The sequence below is a fragment of the Hemicordylus capensis genome, chromosome 2 (assembly GCF_027244095.1).
Source record: "Hemicordylus capensis ecotype Gifberg chromosome 2, rHemCap1.1.pri, whole genome shotgun sequence".
NCBI lineage: Eukaryota > Metazoa > Chordata > Lepidosauria > Squamata > Cordylidae > Hemicordylus > Hemicordylus capensis.
The window spans coordinates 17,490,086-17,510,858 of record NC_069658.1 but is presented as its reverse complement, the minus strand read 5'-3'; the positions used below and the strand labels follow the sequence as shown (position 1 = coordinate 17,510,858).

At 44.4% G+C, this 20,773-nt stretch overlaps 1 protein-coding gene across 3 annotated transcripts in view; it reads right to left on the bottom strand.

Annotated features, from left to right (window-relative positions):
* DCC (DCC netrin 1 receptor) overlaps positions 1-20,773 on the bottom strand; it is a 1,362,689-nt gene that overhangs the window by 221,630 nt on the left and 1,120,286 nt on the right. For all 3 annotated transcript variants that reach the window (XM_053300600.1, XM_053300601.1, XM_053300602.1), the window contains exons 13-14: positions 14,186-14,327; positions 6,380-6,490 (exon numbers count right to left, since the gene is read on the bottom strand). In XM_053300600.1, the coding sequence (XP_053156575.1) occupies positions 6,380-6,490; positions 14,186-14,327 (253 nt within the window). The remainder of the gene's footprint in view (positions 1-6,379; positions 6,491-14,185; positions 14,328-20,773) is intronic.

The following is a 20,773-nucleotide window of genomic DNA, read 5'->3' as shown; positions in this document are numbered from 1 at the left end:
CATTCTTTGTCATTTTCTGAGTTTTCAGGACCTTTTCTTTTAAAGAAAAAGTATGCAGACAGGATGCTACCCTATTATCCAGTATGAAATAAACCTGTTCCTGCCTTCCAGCATTCTTGTCAATAACTGTGAAGGCCTTGGGATAGCTGATGAGCACTGGGTTCTGATTATATATTGAATGTACCACTATCAATGCACACATGTTCATCGGTAAACACATTAGGCTATCTCTATTATGTTCTGGGTGTTCTGCAATTATTCCACATCATTACTACAAATTTTCTGTCTACAATCCTACTATGATCAGGATTTCATTTGAGCAGCCTATATTATCTGGCCATCATTCACACCAGACTGCATAAAACATTCCAGCCACAAGCCTGTCTGTCCAAGTAATTAGGAAACTCTCCGCATTTCTATTGATCAGGCCCACAGTCTTTAACCATCTATTAGATTATTTTATCACAGAGCTCTTGTGCATATTGAGACAAAGCCACTTAAATCCCTTGAAAGGTTATATAGGCAACTGCAGTATACAGAGTCAGATCACTAGTCCATCTAGTTCAGTATTGTCTACACCTGGGGTGGGCTCAGGAGTTGCTGGTAGCTCTCTAGGCATTTGGGCTGCTTCTCCCTCCCTTCCTTTCTGGCCAATACTGCAAACCTAATTGGCAGATGGAGTGGGCAGTATCATTTTTAATTTCTCTCTCTTTGCATGATCAGGGTTGCTTTTACTTTCTCTCCCATTAACATACCTCCAGTTTCTTCTCCCACAAAGTAGCCTCTCTTGCTCCACTCCTGTCCTGCAGCAAAAATCTCTTGCAATCCAGGGTTCTTTATATTAAAATCAATGTGATTTTAATGGGGTTTAAGGGGTTTTTATATTAAAATCAATGCCGCTTTTTGTACAAGCTGCCATTTTGTGACTGGCTCCTCCTCCCCAAGCCACTATTTTATGCTGGTAGCTTCCAAGACTCTCCCCCCCACCCCACACACAAAGGTAGCTCCCAGAACCCTTAAATTTTATTTTGTTGTTCAATTTCTATGCCACTTTTCATAAAGCAAGGGGGTTTATGCCCACCTTTGGTCTATGCTGATGGGCAGAGGCTCTCCAGGGTGTCAGACGGTATTTCCCTGCCCAACCTAGAACATGGAACACAAGGAGCTACCTTCTACTGAGACCATTGGTCCATCTAACTCAGTATTGTCTACACCAGGGATTCTTAAAGTTGGGTCCTAAGATGTTATTGGACTTCAGCTCTCATAATCCCCAACCAAAGGCCATTGAGGCTGGGGATTATGAGAGTTGAAGTCCAATAACATCTGGGGACCTCACGTTGAGAATCCCTGGTCTACACAGTCTGGCAGCGGCTTCTCCAAGGTTGCAGTCAGGAGTCTCTCTCAGCCCTATCTTGCAGATGCCAGGGAGGAAACTTGGAACATTCTGCATACAGTTTTGTGTGGATGACTGTACCTGTGTTCAATTTTAAAGTGAACTTTGGTGTAGACCCCTGGTTCTACCTGTGTTCAACATAACATGTGAAGAACTGTACATGTGTACCGTACCTGTGCACTCTGTACACAAATGGTGCAAGTGTCCAAAGTAATGTATGAATTGGACTAATGTTTCATCAATGTACACATGTTCATTTGTAACACAAAGGTGGGGAAACAACACAAACTAGCTAAAGCTGTGGCATATTGCACAAGCTCCAGTTCCAGATTTAGTTTTAGAATTCCTCCTAGTTAAACTGGAATCCAGGAGCAGTGGTGGATTGCATAGTGTAGAGCAGGGATTCTCAATGTTTGGTCCCCAAATGTTATTGGACTTCAACTCCCATAATCCCCAACCAAAGGCCACTGGGGCTGGGGATTATGGGAGTTGAAGTCCAATACCATCTGGGGACCCAACGTTGAGAATCCCTGGTGTAGATAATACAGAGAACAATGAAGGAATAGCATGTGGGAAATCTGCTTATCCCTAGAGAAGAAGTTAAGCCCCATCCCTATAATGCACATAAGCTAAGTATCCTTCGATCTCTCCCCCCTAGAATACACATTACAAGACTGATCCAGGATCTCTGATGCTGGTTCTTAAAACTATTTAAATCAGACCTTTTGGGGTACATTAAGCATCCTGAGCTTTTTCTCCCTTCAAATAAAAAAGCACCAAATTTGATGCTTGCAATAAATATTTAACTCTTCCCAGCTGTCAGAAAGACCATTCAGGCTTTCCAGGGAATCTTGGATAGGCAGCAGTGTTTGGATTTCTAATCACTTTAACAAAACACACTAATTAAAAGGAGTTTCCACAGGGAGTTATGGGAGTTCTTTAAGATACAGTTTGCTGTTTGTTTGTAGCAGATGCCAAGAAGACGTCCGGTGAAGATTCTGCTATGGCAAAAGAGCAAAGGGGGAATTGCAGTTAACAATCTGCATAGCACCATGGTTAGAATTTAGCTGATCCTTGCAGATCTCCCTCTATAGTAATTATCCCCAGTGGGGTTACCTGGAGCCTAAAAACATAAGCTGCAAGGTAGTGGGGGTTTAAAATGCCACCCTATGGATGTTGCTTCACATGCCCTTTTCAAGATGAGAGCACCAAATCAATTTTTTCTGATGTTGCATTGGGTGCAGAATTGCATTAGTGATTCAAAGTGCTGATGTTGCCTTGGAAAAGTACTGCCTGCCTGTGTGTTTGCTTCTGCAAGCCTGTTCAAGCCTACAGTACATATTTTCAGATAAAAAGATGACTACAAAGATGTCTCCAATAGGGGCATGCACAAAACTTGCTGGCCTGGTTTGGCTCAAGTCCAAATCGGACCCAAACCAGACCAGGCCAGTTCGGTTTTGTCCCCTATTGAACCCCCACCCCCAGTTAAGTTTGGTGGGGGTTTGTGAGCATTTTATAACATAATTTTTAAAAATTATTTTTAGTACATATCCCCGTGTTCAATTTTTTGCCATTTTGACCCAGCCATGCAGGGGGCCATGGCGCATATGCAACAGCCTCCAAAATGGCCACCGCAAGGGGGGAAAGGCCCAGAACAGGCCGAAGAATGCCTGAACCCGGAGATTTTTGACATAAGGAAGGCCAGTGGGAGGAGGGACAATCTCTGCAGACCCCTCCCCCATGGCCTCAGAGAAGCCCCCTGGAAAAAATGTTAACATTAAAATTTACATGGACCCCCAGAATGGCCGGGGGGTTCGGTCTGGGGTTTAGCCAAATTGGGGGTGGTTCAGCTTGACCCAAAGCTTCAAACTGAACCAGTTTGATGTTGAACCAGTTTGACGTTGAACCAGTTTGCACATCCCTAGTCTCTAATGCAAACGAAAGAAAGCCTTAAACCGACCACATTTTTGAGAGTGTGGCCGCATTTGCAAGCAACATGGAACCGAGGATCCAATGGACCCGCACTTCCACCCTCCCCGCCATGTGCTAACCTGGATATAACCCCCAGGACCTGAACTGCAGTCAGGGAGACTGCAGAGAGCAGGGGGAACTGGCTGCTGGGCTTCTTCCTTCATATGAAGGACAGCTGGGGTAACCAATCAGAATGGAGAGAGGAAGGAGCTCCCTTCCCTCAACTCTGGTGTCAGAGAAGGCTGCCTCCAGTTCAGCATTTGGATGTAATGCTGTTGAACACAAATCTCAGGTAGGAGCAGCAAAACTCACAATAACCCGAGGATTCAAATTGGAGTTCGAAGAGGGAAACCTCAGGTTGATTTTTGAACAGGACTGAAGTTCCATGCATTAGGTCATACAAGAAATCTAACCTCTGCCCCGTTTCACTCTGGTTTCCCATGACACATGACTATAGCGATTAAAATGATATATATTGTTCATACCTACAGATGTCTCCCTTATGGAAGTAGGGCTGAATCAAAATTCCTGCCATTTTTCCTGCCCCATTTGCTTGAGTGAAAATGGGGACATTTTGGCAATTGCGGGGGGGGGGGGGGGAATGAGGTGGCTGAAGTGACAGGTCTTCCAGCAGCCACTGGCTGCCAGCTGACATTTTCCCCCAGAATTCCCCCCTGGTTATTTGGATACTTGACATTTCTCCCGCACTTTCAGCAAGATACTATTGATGTTAAGTACTAATCACTGGTATTGATTTAACTCCATCAAGAAAAACAGCTCAATATGCATTTTTACATAGCAATGTAAGTAAAAGACAAGTCTCTGTCCTGAGACGCTTCCAATCAAAATTGCAACCATCAGAGAGACAACAAAGGGAGAGAAGGGGAGGAAGAGGGAAAGCTAACATGTGAGCAAACCCAGTTACACATGCTTAAGATTCATAAGTTATTAGGGGGATCTTATTCACACAAATTTCAACAGTATTAAATTAAGCCTATTATGAACATCACTGCAACCTTAATAATAAGCTCTTTGTAAACAGAAATTAGAACATTTTCTTAGACTTGGTTTGAATATAAGTAACTGCATTGTCTTGCAGTTTGCCTTCTAGATCCTGGGTTCCAAATGTTGAGTCCCCAGATGTGGTTATACTACAGCTCCCATAATCCCTTACCACAATGGCCAAAGGTCACATCTGGGAATCCCAGTTTGGTAATTCCTGTTCTAAATAAAATGTTGTTTCCCTTCTTTGGCTGGATGTAAACATCATGCTGTGCAAAGAAGAAAACCCTTCGGAATCATGTTTGTTGGGGACTCTGGTTTCATGGAACAGGTGAGTCTTGAGAAAAAGTGGGAGAAAGGTGGAACCATTTTGACAATCTCCCACTTGGTGGTGCAGTGGTCATTACCCAATGGTTTTTGCTCTCTCTCTCTATTTCAGCAGCTATTATTTAGAGTGGGGACTGGCTTTGGTTACTCAGGAGTGAAGAAAGATGCACTCTTCAGTTCAGTCCTATGTGCTTCATTATTACTACCAAGTATGTTCCTGAGATGAATTTGGGCACTGGAAATGGATTTCCATAGCCCTGGACAGACATTGAACTTGTTCACAGGACCAAATAGGCGGGAGCTGAAGGGAAGGCAGTAAGGGTGTGCAATTCAGATTTTCGGTGTTTCAATTCGGATCTGAACCGAAACACCCCTGTTCTGTTTTGTATCCGAATATTGCCCATCTGAATCACCCCGATTCGATTCGGATCCAAATTAATCTGAATCCGAATAGATTCGGATTAAAAATTGGGTCCTGGGGCCAAAAGAGTGGGGTGGGGTGGTAGTGCCCAATGGGTTTTTTGTGAACTTTTGTGAACTTTTTTGTGAACTTTTGAAGTTTTAGTGTCTTTGGGGCAGATTGGGGCAGAAAGTGGGATCTGGGGCAGAAGAGTGGGGTGGGGTGGTAGTTCCCAATGGGTGGAGGCTACCACCCCAATTGCAGAGTGATTGGGCAGAGGGCTGATTTTTGGTGAATTTCTGAAGTTCACGCATTTTTAAGGTTTTCCCCCATTAGGTATAATGGAGGGTGTATCGCTTCACGTCGGGGAGAAAGGGATGGCCTAGAAAAGTGTGGGGTTGGTGGTAGTGCCAGGTAGGGGCAAGGAAGCTACCTGAATTTTTTCAAAGGATTTAGGCAAAGGGCTGATTTTTGATGAATTGTTGAAGTTTACACGTCTTTAAGGTTTTTCCTCATAAGGTATAATGGAGCTTTCAGCAGCCCCATAAGTGCACTTGGGGGGTGCTGGGGTGGCCCAGAGCGAGTGGTGGTGTAGTGCACATAGGGTGCCAACCACCCCCATGGGTTTCTAACCCATGGGGTACAGGGTTCTGTTTTTTCTGAGGTATTCTGAGTGTGGATTCTATGATAGCAAATTCAGTCAATGCTGGAAACAGAAGACTAGCTGGACAATGGTCTGGTCCCACAAAGGCCATTCTTATGAGGCCCAGACTGGCAGTTGAGGCATTTCAAAGCCAGGGAAGTCCTCTAGGCACTGAAGAACTATTGCAGATTGAGCTGAGAGCAGACGGACCCCTGGCCTGCTGCAGGACAAGTCAGCTCTTTCAGCATCCACCTAGATACCACCATGTGATGCCATGCTGAAGTCAATGAGCAACGTGGCAAAACAGGCCTTTGCTTTTAGCATCCGTCCCAACATAACACAATTGACAAAAAATGCAGCAGCAACAGCACATAAGGGAGTGAAACTTAAAGACTGTTGTTAGGAAAACCAGTGAATGAAGCAGGCTTATTTTATCACTTCTGCTTCACTTGTCCACACAAAGAGAGAATTTTAACAGCATGTAGTAAATCAGCCCTCCTGTTCAAAACACTCTCGGTGAATATCTCCTTGAGTTCAGGAACTGAGTGCTACTGACCTCCCCGGTGCCCTCAGCTGAGGGGCAAGGTAACAATCAGAATGAGCTAAAAGCAGTAACAATGCTGGGGAAAGGGAATACAATTACCATCAAGATCGCTCTCTGGAGTTTCTGCAGTATACCAGTCCGAGGAGGGTCCTGTTCCATTGGCTGTCATAGCCAACACCTGGAAACTGTATTGGCTTCCTTTGTCAAGACCTGTTTGCAATACAAACCAAAACATAGAGAAAATCCAGTTAATGTTGCCATACTTCTGGGAGCAATAATCTAAAGACCACTTGCGCTGAGGTCATTCTAGAGGTACTTCATCAAATGGGAGTAGAGAAGAGCCCTATTCAGACATTATGTTGTAGGAGTGTACAGATGTCTGTATACTTGTACATGTTTTTGTGTGAATGACTGTACCTGCATTGGTATTAAAAATGCACCTGGGTACAGGACCCTCAAATAAATGGTACAAACAGGGAGTGTACTGCTGTGCCTGTGGTCAATATAATGTGTGAATAAATGTACTTGTGTTCAGATCTGTACCTGTGTACACTGTATACTTGTACAAGTGTTGGACGCAACATGTGAATGGGGCTAAAGACATCTCTGGTGTAAGTAGTGGTGCCATTTTGAACTATACAGCCACATTAAAGCCAGTGTGATGCAGTGGTTAGAGGGCTGGATTAGGACCAGGCAGGTCAGAGTTCAAATCTCCATTCAGCCATGAAACTCACTGAATGACTCTAGGTCAGTCACTTATCTCTCAGCCTAACCTACCTCATAGGGTTGTTGTGCAGATAAACATGACCAGGTACACTGCTCTGGGCTCCTTGGAGGAAGAGCAGGATAAATGTAAAAAATTATGCCACCATACTGGATTTTACCACCAGACTGGATTTTACAAGGGCATTCATCTCAGCCAGCACACATCTGAGAAATAAACTAAGGTTTATTAGCCTTGCATCTTCACAAGAGCTTCAGAACCTTCCAAGGTCTTGGCCAAGCACACATTTGAGTTTATCTTTGTATTTGCCCATCATGATCTGCCACTGAGATAAGAGTGGCAGATCTTCAAAAAAGTCATGTGCCTTACTCAACCTCATCTAAGCATCCTCGTCTGGCCTCATCTAGGTCAGTCATGGGCTGACCTCCAACAAAATGCAGCAATGCAATCCTGGTGCTATTGGGGAGAGGTGATTTTCATTAATCCCCACTTCCTGTGGGTCTCTTCTTTCTCATTCTTCCCACCGTCAGTCCCTTTCCTGACTGTGACTCCTGAAAATAAATATGTCTCTAAGGGTGGTGCAGTCCTCAGGGACTAAGTTTCGAGAGGCACACTGGATATTGGCCAGTGTCGCCATACTTAATTTTAATGCAATAAACGCATATATAAACTAGGGCAGGGTGAAATGTTCCCCACAATTTAATTGCCACATTAGTGGAAGGCAAAATTGGGGGGCAACAAAGATACAAAAAGGGGTGTGTGCCAGTAGGAGTGCTAGCTGCTGCCAACAAGTGGGGCACAATTCCCTCCCCCCAAACTCCCTGCTATGTAAGAATACAGCATCATCCGCAGTGGGTGGGGTCTGGAGTAAGAAAATGGTGGCCACTGCTTGGTAGCCATTGGGGAAAGCATCACAGTGAAGGTAAAAAAGAGCAAGCCGAAAGAACTTGTTGTGGCTCCCTTCTCTCCACCCCAATTTCAGCCACAAACTCACAAGGGAGATTGTGAATTGAGCTTGATCTTAATATAAACAAGGAAGGACATCCTATTTTTTTAAGGACGCCTTGGCATTGGTACTGGTGTAGATACTGCTGCCTCAAAGGCTTTTCCAAGGCCTGTCCAGGTTAGTGGTGTGCACGGAACCAGCACCCTTGGAGCCGATGGGGGTGGGTGGGTTAGCTTTAAGAATGGGGGAAGGTGCATTTACCCACCACCACTGCACTTCTGGCTCTCTGTATAAAAACAGTCCAGTGGGGTGGCAGCGTACCTCCAGGCCACCCCACTGATCCCTCGAATAGAAGTGGCACATTGCGGGTGGGCGCGTGCGCATGTCGTGGGTGGGCACGTGCACGTCACATGCATGCACAATGTGCATGTGTGCATGCACATCCACAATGCGTTCACACCCACTGGACAATTCCAGCTGAGGGATCAATGGGGTGGCAAGGAGGTACGCTACCACCCCACCGGACTACTTTTACACAGAGCACCAGAGGAGGAAGCACACGCGCGGTGGGGGGGATTGAACCAGTACAGAGGCCTGTAAAAGGGCCTGTGAACTGGTTCATGCACATCCCTAGTCCAGGTATGTGTAAAGATACACTTCCTGGCACTTCCAAAAAGCACACAATCAGTGCCTGCTCCCGCGGGCAGCCCATCCCTGGCATGGTTTGGAAACACACCAGGAGGCTGAACCATGGTGGGTGGAGTCTTTTCAGCATGGCAGCAACCACAGAGGCAGCAGCAACCTTGCTGGGTAAAGCTGCATGGGGAAAGTGTGTCAGACTGAAATCAGGTTTTCCCTTGGCTTCTAGAAACTTGGGGAGTGGGAGAGGGCAGGAATCAGAGAGCTCCTTTCAGCAATTCCAGAAGATTCTTCTGTTCTTAATTTTCTTTGAAGTACAGAACCAATGCCACATTACAACCGGCCTTTGGGATGGATGCAAGTGCCAAAGCAGCCCACTGAGTCACATGGGGAACAGCATGTGTGCTCATGTCTCCTCCCCAATCTGGCATGCCACCTGGATACCTTGCAACTGCATGGCAGGAATGCCTGTACTGCCAATCACTATAGACCTTTAAAGTAGTATTTAAAGGAGGCAATGAGGAGTGATTCAGACACTCTCTCCCCCACAAATAAATTTATTTGTTTGTTTGTTTATTTATTTAATGTATTTGTATAATGCCCCAACCCAAGGTCTCAGGGTGGTTCACAAACAAACAAAACCAAAACATTAGAATCAATTAAATGTTAAAAACAGTTTACAACAAATCAGTAAATAATCTAAAATTTAAAAAGTTAACAAGTTAAAAAGCTAAAAGGCCTGGGTAAAAAGATAAGTCTTCAGACACTTTTAAAAAGCTGCTAGAGATGGGGAGACTCTTATTCCCATGTGAAGCGCATTCCAAAGTCTCGGGGCAACAGAGAAGGCCCATCCCTGAGTGGCCACCAGGCGACATGAAGGTAGCCACAGATGAGCCTTCCCTGATGTACGCAGTGGTGATGGGGATCATGCAGAAGAAGATGCTCTCTTAAGTACCATGGGCCTAAGCTGTCTAGGGCTTTATAGGTTATAACCAGCACTTTGTATTTTGCCCGGAAACCTATCAGCAGCCAGTGCAACTCCTGTAATATAGGAGTGATATGGTCTCTTTGAGATGACCCGGAGACCAACCTGGCTGCCGCATTTTTGTACTAATTGTAGCTTCCGGACTACATACAAAGGCAGCCCCACATAGAGCACATTGCAGTAATCAAGTCTGGAGGTTACCAGCAAGTGTACTACTGTTCTGAGATCATGAACCTCAAGAAACGGACGCAGCTGGTGTATCAACCGAAGCTGATAGAAAGTGCTTCTGGCCACTGCCTAAACCTGGGGAACCAGGGAAAGGTGTGGATCCAGAAGCACTCCCAGACTGCGTACTTGTTCCTTCTGAGGAAGTGTGACCCCATCTAGAACAGGTAGATCAATATCGCTTCCTGAGTGACAAACCCGCACCATGAGTACCTCCATCTTGTCTGGATTCAGTCTCAGTTTGTTATCCCTCATCCAGCCCATTACTGCTTCCAAGTAGGCATTCAGGGAGGATATGCCTTCTCTTGATGATGTTGACATGGAGAAATAGATTTGGGTGTCATCGGCGTACTGATAGCACCCAGCACCAAATCTCCGGATGATCTCTCCCAATGGTTTCATGTAAATATTAAAAAGCATTGGAGACAGTATGGAGCCCTGTGCTACCCCATATAAAAGCTCAGATTCTGAAGAGCAACTGTCTCCAAGTGATACTCCAAGTGAAATTATGCAAAGATAGGATGGTGCACTGGTGGGGAGGAGTTGTGGGTGCCCACATGCTCCTCGTCATGCAGTGGAGGGGCCAAACATATAATTCAAATTGGCCCATATTAAATACAGTGCATATTTTAAATAGTTTTTCAGCATTGCTTGCATGCCTGCATGACATTTACTTTGCCTTCATTTGCTCTTCTTCTCAACTGACTTTAGGGACAGGCCATAGCTCAGTGGTAGGTCATCTGCTTTGCATGCAGAAGGCTCCAGGATCAATCCCTGGCATCTCCAGGTACGAATGGGAAAGACTCCTGCCTGAAACCTTAGAGGAGCCATTGCCAATCAGTGTAGAACAATACTGAGCTAGATGGACTGTTGGTCCGACTCAGTATAGGGCAGCTTCCTCTGTTCCTATGATTTCACATGTCCTTGGTGACATCACCCCACAACCAAATCTCTTTGGTTATATAGCTTTGCAACATCATCAGGTCAATTCTGTGATCACTAGTTGACCATGTGACCAGCCCAGGAAGCAGAAAGAAGAAGCCAAAGGAAAGCGATGGGGCAGTTGTGGGGCAGCAATGGGGCAGGTGGTGGGGCAGGGGTGGAAGAAATAATGGCACTGAACAGGACTGGGAAAAGAACACTATTCAGAGTCTTTTGGGGAAGTAGTTATACCTCACTTATATTTCTATTTTTGTCGTGGTAATTCAAACAACAGAGTATTTGGCACAGTTCAAGCTGTCAAAGCCCCATGTGCTTACAAGTAAGCACATGCCCGGGTTTTCTCCTGAAGCAAGGTCATAGCCTACTAGTTTTAGCATGCAGAGTTCCTAGCAGAGGTGCTAACAGAGAATTCAAAGCAGTGTGAATCCTGGAACAGCTAATGTGCTCTTTCTATGGCTACCTTCCATTAGAGAAGTATCATGCTGTTGCTTGTGGACTTTTGTGCTGGTTTTTTTGCTCACCGCGACAGCAATATATGTTCATCATTTGGGGTATCTTATACTGACCATGAAAGCACAAAGATAAACATTTGTAAGTCCAAGCCCACATTTAATTGCAAGGCTTCTCTGGGGAAGAGTGTTCAAAATTAAAAACAACACTCCGACATTCTAGCTGATGGTGAATCTTACAATAAAACCAATGGTTGTGATTTAATGTCCTTGTTGTAACTCTGAATTACTTTGCTATTGCAGCTGTCCTCATTAGTGGGCAGAAACACCTGCCTTCAACAGCAGAAGCTTTTAAGGAGCCGTAAAGTCTCCCTGCTTGAATATTTAAACCATCTCCTTTAAAAGCTGCATTATTTCCAGCTCCTCTGGAAATCCTGTACTACGCAAATAAACAATAGCACAATAGCCATAAGATATGTATTTGTTTCGCTAGCATTTGGCAGATTTAAATATGAATGTTTACAGGCTCTCTTGAAAATTATCAAACTTTTAGCATCATTTCTAAATAGGGTAGCCAATAGCAATAGAGAACTATCTCTTTTTATTTCTTTACAAGCCTTCTACACTATCATTCAGTATGTTTCCAAAGAACCAGAGCACAGCACAGCACATCATAAGGGATCAGAAGCAGTTGAAAGCCAGACAACGGAAAGCAAACCTGACTAATAGATAAACAGAATAGCAAAAAGAAAAAAAGAAAGGAAGAGTTTTTTATTTTATTTTTTAGAAAAACACAAATTCACAGGCGCAACAGAAGAAAAAGGTCTTAAACTGCCCATGGAAGGAAGACAGAGAGAGGGCCGCAGGGGCTTCCCACAGGAGGGCTTTTGTAGTTCTGGACACCACTTGAGATGGTATTTTTTTAGTAAGGCTTCCCTAATAGGTCTTAAATGTCTTAAGGCTCTTTGGGCAGACAGATATTGACAGATGGCTATGTACAGTCGTGTAGTGATGTGGGAGGGGGCCTGGAGCTTGATTTTTTAGTGTCTCCCACCTGTTTGGGATTTTGCAATAGCCTTGTCTAAGTTCTTTGTACAGCATGCATCTCCATGTGAATGTCTCTATGTACAGGCTTGGGGATGGAGTCACAATTTGTTTGTCTGCTCCTCACTTGCTGACTTAGATTCAAACTGAGAGGTTCTCCCTCTCCCTGCATAAGAGACTGTTAGCCTGTCTATTGTTTTCTTAGCATATGTTGAGCAAGTAATCAGTATCAAACTCTTCTTTCTGAGTTCAGGTTTTCTCCTGTTCAGTTACTGATAGAGTATAAGTAACTGAATAAGCATCACCACCACTGCGACCACTACTGGCCTCCACAGCCAGCCACTTGCCCACTTGCTTGCTTTCCTCCCTCCCTCATCACTGCTGGCAAAAAACCAGCATGCATGTGGCTGGAGTGGGGCCCAGGGGAGCCACACACCACCAGCCTCCACAGCTTTCCACTTCTCTCTCTCTCTCTCTCCACCCACATGTGGGCTAGGGATGTGCACGAACCTGTTTGGAGGCCCTTTTACAGGCCTCCAAACAGGTTCGAACACTGGGGCGGGCCTCAAAGTTTGAGGCTGGGGGCTGCCACTTTAAGGGTGGGGGAGGGTGCACTTCCCCCTCCCTGTTTCCCCCCCGCCAGCACTCATCGCCCGTAAAAGCCTCCGGGGTGGCAGTGTAGCTCCCTGCCGCCCCTTCCCCCTCTTTGGCCAGAAGTGGCCAGAAGTTTAGGGTGCACCTGTGCATGTTGAGCACATGTGTATGTCAGATGGCGCGCGAAATGTACAGGTACAGATCTGTACATCGATACAGTCATTCACCGTATGCTGAATGCAGGTACAGAAGTACATTTCCTATCTATACCATACATTTGAAGGGCCTCTATCTAAGGGTGTACACGACCCGAGGTTCGAGCACTGGTTCGGCAGCATGGGGAGGGGAGAGTAGAGTGGGAGCTTTAAGAAAGAGGAAAGCAGGTCCTTACCACTTCTCTGCCACTCCATGCAGCTTCCTGCTGGGGTGGCACTTGTCCCAAGTACCCCTGTGTGGTGCCAACCTGCACATGGCATCTGTGCATGCACGAACACAATTTGCATGCCCAGCAACACCATGATGACCATGTAAATGGTGCCCATGCATGCACATAGGCCACATGTATGTTGGTGTCATGCGGGGGTATTTGGGATGAGCGCTGCCCCAGCAGGAACCTACCCAGCAGGTAAGTACCTGCTCTCCTCTTTCTTAAAGCTCCCACTCCCTAATTCCCTCCCCACTGTGCCAAACCAGTGAAACACCCTTACCTGTATCCAGATTCACTTTTAACATGAACACAGGTACAGCCATTTGCACAAACACATGTACGAGTGCACAGACATCTGTACACTCTGTACATGTGTTCGTACATGTGATGTACGTCATGTAACATAATGTCTTAATCAGGCTTTGGTACATCTATGGAATGGAGCTAGCACCCAGATTCTGGAACTTCTTACCCTGGGAGCCACATCTATCACCATCCCTTTCACCTGTTTGGAAGTTAGTAAATATCTTGTTTAGGTGGGCCTGGAATGGAGTTTAAGAGGTCCCCCTAAGATGATTCCATGCCTCCCTTTTTTTTTTTGCTGACTGGGGGTCTTAGCATTATGTTGCCTTGTGCCAGGGAGAAAGGTTTGCTTTGGTTTTGAGTTGCTTTCAGGCAAAGTAACATAGTCATAAAATGCTAGGCAGAATGGGGAATTGTGTTCCAATCTCATTAGGCTGAGGAACACTGAGAGATAAAGCTATTAAGGAGGAAACAAAGTAAAAATGTATGAAGGTTGTTGCTGTACAGTCCAATACACATCAACCGAATGCAGGGGAAACAACACTTCCTTCCAGAAAAAGCAGATTTCATTCTCCAAACATTGCAAGCACCAACATCTCTGTAAGGCTTCATCATGTGGACACTGACCTGTGAATAAATACCAGAGGTTGTTTGGCTCCAGTGTTTCTATCTCACCCCGACGGGCTGTCTTTCTGTGCCGGATTTTATAGCCAGTGATAAATCCATTTTGTGTGCCTGGTGGTGGAGGTAGCCAACTAACTTTGATACTCTGCAAAACAACCAAACAAAACATGAACACATATTTTACATCCCCCTCCTCATTTTTCTATAAAAGCAATACACATTTCTATACAATATAGTGAACTTTTATTCTTTGTGTGCATAGTTGCAGTAATTTCACCCCCTAAATAACCATCAAGGTTTTTGTTTTTCTTGAAGAAATGTTCAGTTAATTGTTGTAAATATTCTTCAAGGAAGTATAATACTTTGACCGGAATTGCACGCTCATGTTCTCTCAGTTCCTGACAAGATGATATTTGAGATGTCACCTGCCGACATTCTCTCTGTGTTTTTCTTAAATGTCTTTTACAGTGGTTAATTACATTTTTTTAAAAATCAAACAAAGATCTTGGTGTTCTCACTGCTGATCTACTCAAGAAACAAAAAAGGACCTTTTATACAGGTGAAACTCAGAAAATTAGAATATTGTGCAAAAGTCCATTAATTTCAGTAATGCAAATTAAAAGGTGAAACTGATATATGAGACAGACGCATTACATGCAAAGCGAGATAAGTCAAGCCTTAATTTGTTATAATTGTGATGATCATGGCGTACAGCTCATGAAAACCCCAAATCCACAATCCCAGAAAATTAGAATATTACATGGAACCAAGAAGACAAGGATTGTAGAATAGAACAGTATCGGACCTCTGAAAAGTATAAGCATGCATATGTATTCAGTACTTGGTTTGGGCCCCTTTTGCAGCAATTACTGCCTCAATGCGGTGTGGCATGGATGCTATCAGTCTGTGGCACTGATGAGGTGTTATGGAAGACCAGGATGCTTCATTAGTGGCCTTCAGCTCTTCTGCATTGTTTGGTCTCATGCCTCTCATCCTTCTTTTGGCAATGCCCCATAGATTCTCTATGGGGTCAGGTCAGGCGAGTTTACTGGCCAATCAAGCACAGTACACTGTATACTTTTCAGAGGTCCGATATTGTTCTATTCTACAATCCTTGTCTTCTTGGTTCCATGTAATATTCTAATTTTCTGGGATTGTGGATTTGGGGTTTTCATGAGCTGTACGCCATGATCATCACAATTATAACAAATTAAGGCTTGACTTATCTCGCTTTGCATGTAATGCATCTGTCTCATATATCAGTTTCACCTTTTAATTTGCATTACTGAAATTAATGGACTTTTGCACGATATTCTAATTTTCCGAGTTTCACCTGTATATTTTTATTTAGATCATTTGCATCTCATTCTTCAAACGTCTCCCGGAATATATAACAACATTTAGAACATTACAACAAAGGCTCAGCTAAAAGCAGGAGCAGATTAAAACAATGAGTAGAAGCTAAAGGCCTTGGCAAATACAAAAAGCCTTCACCCATCACTGAAAAGACATCAGCCTGGGTGCCAGGCAAACATCCCTGCTGAGAGCATTCCAAAGTCAGGTATCAAAACTGCATTGACGTAGTACTCATTGAAGCAGTAAACCTGTGCCTGAACTCTTCTACTTCAGACTGTGGGGGTGGTGTACACATCACTAGAGCCCTATTCAGACATTATGTTAGGAACACAATTACGTTAGGAACATAGGAGCCTTATATTGAGTCAGACAATGGTCCATCTAGCTCAGTATTATCTAGTGATGTGCATTCCGGTCCGGGGGTTTGGGGGATGGGTTCAGGGGTTTGGAGTCGAACCAACCCCCCCAGTTCCATCCAGACCGGAACCGAACCCCCAGACAAGTCTGCAATTATTTTTAATTTTAAAATTTAAAATTAATTTACCTTCAGCCCTTTTGGGGGGCTTCCTGTAGAACATGGGGGGGAGTCCGCCAAGGTTCCCCCTCCCCCACTGGCCTCTCACATCACCCCCATGGCCCGAATTTAATAGGTTTACTGGCCCATTCGGGCCTCCGTAAATTGGCATGGTGGCCATTCTGGAGACCACCATGCATGTGCAAATGGCCTCTGCGAGGCCTGACACCTTGCAGAGACCATTTGCGCATGTGCAGTGGCCATTTTATTTTTTAAAAAAATTAAAAATGGCCACAGGGGAAAAAATTGGCCACCGCACATGCGCAAATGGGGATAACAGAACGGGGACTCAGCAACATTAGCCACGAGACATCCAAAAGGCTTTAGCCTAACCGTGTCATAAACACCATTGGTACTCTGAGAGATCCTCAGCTCTTCCTCAGTAGCATGCTAGGTACCATCCAACCTGAGAGTCCTATCATCCAGCACTACATCCACAATCATTCTATCTTTGGCAATCTCTTTTCACATTTGTCCTTAACAACTTCTTTGACTTCATTCCACAGTTCCTCTGGTTCCCTATCAATGAGGTTCAGAGCATCAAAGTGGTTCCTGATGTTCTCCTTGAAAATGGTGGGTACATTCTCAAAATATTATCATGGAAACTGGATAGCATTGTTTTTCCACTTTAGCTTGACTTAGAACTTGCACATGAGCAGTTCGTCATCTGTTCTACAGCTGGCCCCGGGCCACGTCTTTGCTGTTATAACTGAGCTCTTCCACCTCCTTGCACCAACAATGTAATCAATTTGATCTCTGTGCACTCCATCTGGTGATGCCTATGTGTACAGGCGCCACTTGGGTTGTTTGAAGAATGTGTTAGCAATGAAGAGATCATTGGACTGGCAGAAACTAATAAGTTGTTCTTGTGCTTCATTTCTGTTTCCTAGGCCATATTGGCTGACTGTGTTTTCCTCCTTACCTTTTCCAACTTTGGCATTCCAGACTCCAACCACCAGCATCACATCTTGTTTGCATGTTCTGTCAATTTCAGACTGAACTTGAGCATAGAACTCATTAACTTCCTCTTCTTCTGCATCAGTTGTTGGGGCATAGACTTAAAAAACTGTCATGTTAAAGGGTTGCCCACAAAATCTAATTGATATTAGTTGTTCACTGACCGCATTGTGCCAAAGTACTGTAATTGCTATATCCTTATTGACTATTAAAGCAACACCGTTCCTTTGATTTTTGTGTCCTGAGTAGTAAATGGTATGATTTTCTGACTGAAAGTGTCCAATTCCAGTCCATTTTAATTTACTGATGCCCAAGATGTCAAACTGTAGTCAATTCATTTCTATCTTTCACTGTGACAAGCTTTCCCATATTCATTCTTCTTATGTTCCATGTTCCCATTGGAATTCTGTCTTTGTAACTTCGGATTTTCCTTTCCCGCATGGCAACGTCAGCCACTAGACATCCAAAAGGCTTTAGCCTAACTGTGTCATAAACACCATCGGTACTCTGAAAGATCCTCAGCTCTTCCTCAGTAGCATGCTGGGTACCATCTAACCTGAGAGGCCTCTCATCCAGCACTACATCAACAATCATTCTATCTTGTCTATTCATCTGGTTTTCCTGGTAAAATACAGGAGTGGTTTACCATTGCCTTCTTCTGTGCAGAATGAAATGATGCCTTTGTCATTGTCACTAAAGTGATCCTCCTTCCTATATCGCTGCTGCCCAAAATAGGTGCCTGCTTGCTTTAGCTGGGCAGCTGGGATTACCTTTGTACCTTAGGTGATCCTACTGGGAGTATACCTCCCAGCATACTTCAGTCATCCCTCCCTGAGGGTCAGTTAAGATCCCAGATTAAATGGGAGGGTCTATCAACCATTTGCAAATGGCCACACATAATCATGTGAGTGCTTCTGCACTTCTTTTTCAAATAAATAGAAAATCCAGCCAATCCACAGCAGGTGACAATGAATACTTTATAAATACATCCAATTTTGTCAGTAGGAATTTAATTAGTCCATAAAGAAAAAAGCATTGGCGCCTGACCAGGCCGATTACTTAATTATAAAACTCAATTCTTTTGCACATGCACTTTCTAAGCATTTGTTGTATACAGTCTCAGTTGTTTTCCATGCTGGAAGAAACCAAATGCCCTTATGGCAGAGCAGACTGCATTTTTCAGTCCTGGAAATGGTTATATTAAAGGTAAGTTTAGTAGCCAGGGTTGTAAAGCAAACTGTATGCTCATAATGCTTGTATGAAAATGCAAATGTTCAAAAATAGCTTTGAAATGCACACTATAAGCCTACAAGCAAACTTGTAAAACACTTTTGAAGTGGTACTGTTTCCAGAGGGTGGCAACAATCCTATAAAAACAGAATTTAAATGCAATCTTATAAATCAGGATTAAATGAAAGGTTTTATGCAGTAGCACAGATCTATCAGAGCCAACAAAAGCCCTGGTTCTGTGATGGGAAGACAACCACTGTGATGGGAAATCAATAGAAATGGAAGGTTGAAACAATCCCTTCCTGGGTCCATGCTAAAGGCAAGCAAACTATTTAAATTTTCCTACGCGGATACCACAACAGCCAAAATGAACTGGGCTATGCACCCCAGACATGCTCAGCACATCTTAGCTCAAATTAAGCCCCACTGGCATCACAGTGAGAAGCACATGAGTCAGTAGCACATGGGTCAATTGCACACTGGCACAAACCTGCTCTACACCAGAACCGCACATCTGCATTCATGCAGACACCACAGAAAACAAACCTGACTTATACATAGGACAGAAGCCAATTTCTCAAAAGATGCTGCAACTTTTTAAAAAAAAATCAATAGAATTTTAGATGTTGGTTCAGTTCTTCCAAAATCAATGGCAAGGCTGTGAAAAATTCCTTGCCATCATAAAGTTCTTAAGCGATAAGTAAAAAGAATACTAATTACTTTTTCTCTCATTGTAAAGTCCCCAAACTGAGGAAAACATCTCACCTTTAAAGCATAGAATGGCGTTGCAATAAATCTGCTCTCCACTTTTTCTCCTGGCATTCTAAAATGCAGGAACTTGCCCAGAAGGGCATTACTTCTAGGAATTTTAATGTGTATAAAGCAGAGGCAGGTTCCTCAGAAAGAAGGATAAGACTGGTCATGCACCAGAGCGAGGTGGTCACCTCAGGCAGCTCATTAGTAGAGTTCAGGGAATGCCACCCACCCCCACCTCCATCCTTGTTCACCTCCACCAACCTCCATTGCTCCTCCTACTCCAGCAGTCTCTGGATGTAAAAGGAAGAGAGGAATCAAGCAGAAGAGGACATATGGAGGAGAAGAGAGTGGTGGCCTAGAACATCTCTGGAGAGATGCTCTAGGACAGGGATTCTCAACGTGTGGGTCCCCAGATGTAATTAGACTTCAACTTCCATAATTCCCAACCAAAGGCCACTAGGGCTGGGGATTCTGGGAGTTGAAGTCCAATAACATCTGGGGACCCACATGTTGAGAATCCCTGCTGTAGGACACCACCCTCTTCTCTCCCTCATACTTCCTCTTCCACTCCATTCCTCTCTTCCTTTTAAATCCAGGGACTGTTGGAGGAGGCAGGGGGAGATGCTCTTCTTGCCTACTGGGGTAACAGATAAGGGGACAGTATTTGGTACACACCAGCAGGTTAGGGGGCAAGTGGCAGGGCAGTAGCATTTTACAACCTGCTTATGGTACTAGAATATTTTGGGTTGGCTCTGCCAGGAGGCAAAGTAAGGTGGCAGGTTTTAGGTACTATTAAAGGCAGCAATGTGGAAGTCAGGCAGAGCTGACCCCACCAGGCATCACATCATGAGAAGTTCTCATGAAATTAAGGGCAACAGTTCCCATTCAATACAAAGAGGCATGTGCAAGGCAACTTTCTAGAGATTGTGCTCTCATGTGTGACTCTGGACCCTGGAAACCCTTGGGTGGGAGATGCAGTGAAACATCCAGGAAAAGAGACAGACTGGGAGGCAGCCCTGACTCAGACGTCAAATGACTCCATGTCACTGGGACCTCCTACACCGCATGAACCAGAGGAACCACAGCTAGTCACCACGCCATAACCCATTGACACTGCTTTGCCAGCTTAGTTTGAGGGATCTTCTAACGACCTCCAGCCATGATGGACCCCCAAAACTGGCAGAGAAAGCACCTGAAAAATTGGGCAAGGCCCAATTAAAACATCAAATACTTGCTCATGGAAGAGAGAGAGAGAGAGAGAGAGAGAGAGAGAGAGAGAGAGAGAGAGAGAGAGAGAGAGAGAGAGAGAATGTATGTGTGTGCTGGTGGGGGCTAAGTTACCCCATCTGAGGGGCAGGCAGCAAAACACAGTTATAGGTTATCTCTTTACTTCACAACAGTCTGACTTGCTTCACATTCTGAAGTGGGGTGTGTTGGAAAATAATATGTTTCACCATAAGTGAAACTTGGTGAATATTTAATAAAATGCTTCCTCCCACAGTAGAATTGGTTGTGCTTCTACAGTTGCTGTAATTCATAGGAAAATATGCAGGTTCTCTGTGTTGAATCAGTTCATCTAGTCCAGGGATTCTCAAACTTGGGTCCTCAGGTGTTATTGGACTTCAACTCCCATAATCCACAGCCTCAGTGGCCTTTGGTTGGGGATTATGGGAGTTGAAGTCCAATAACACCTGAGGACCCAAGTTTGAGAATCAATT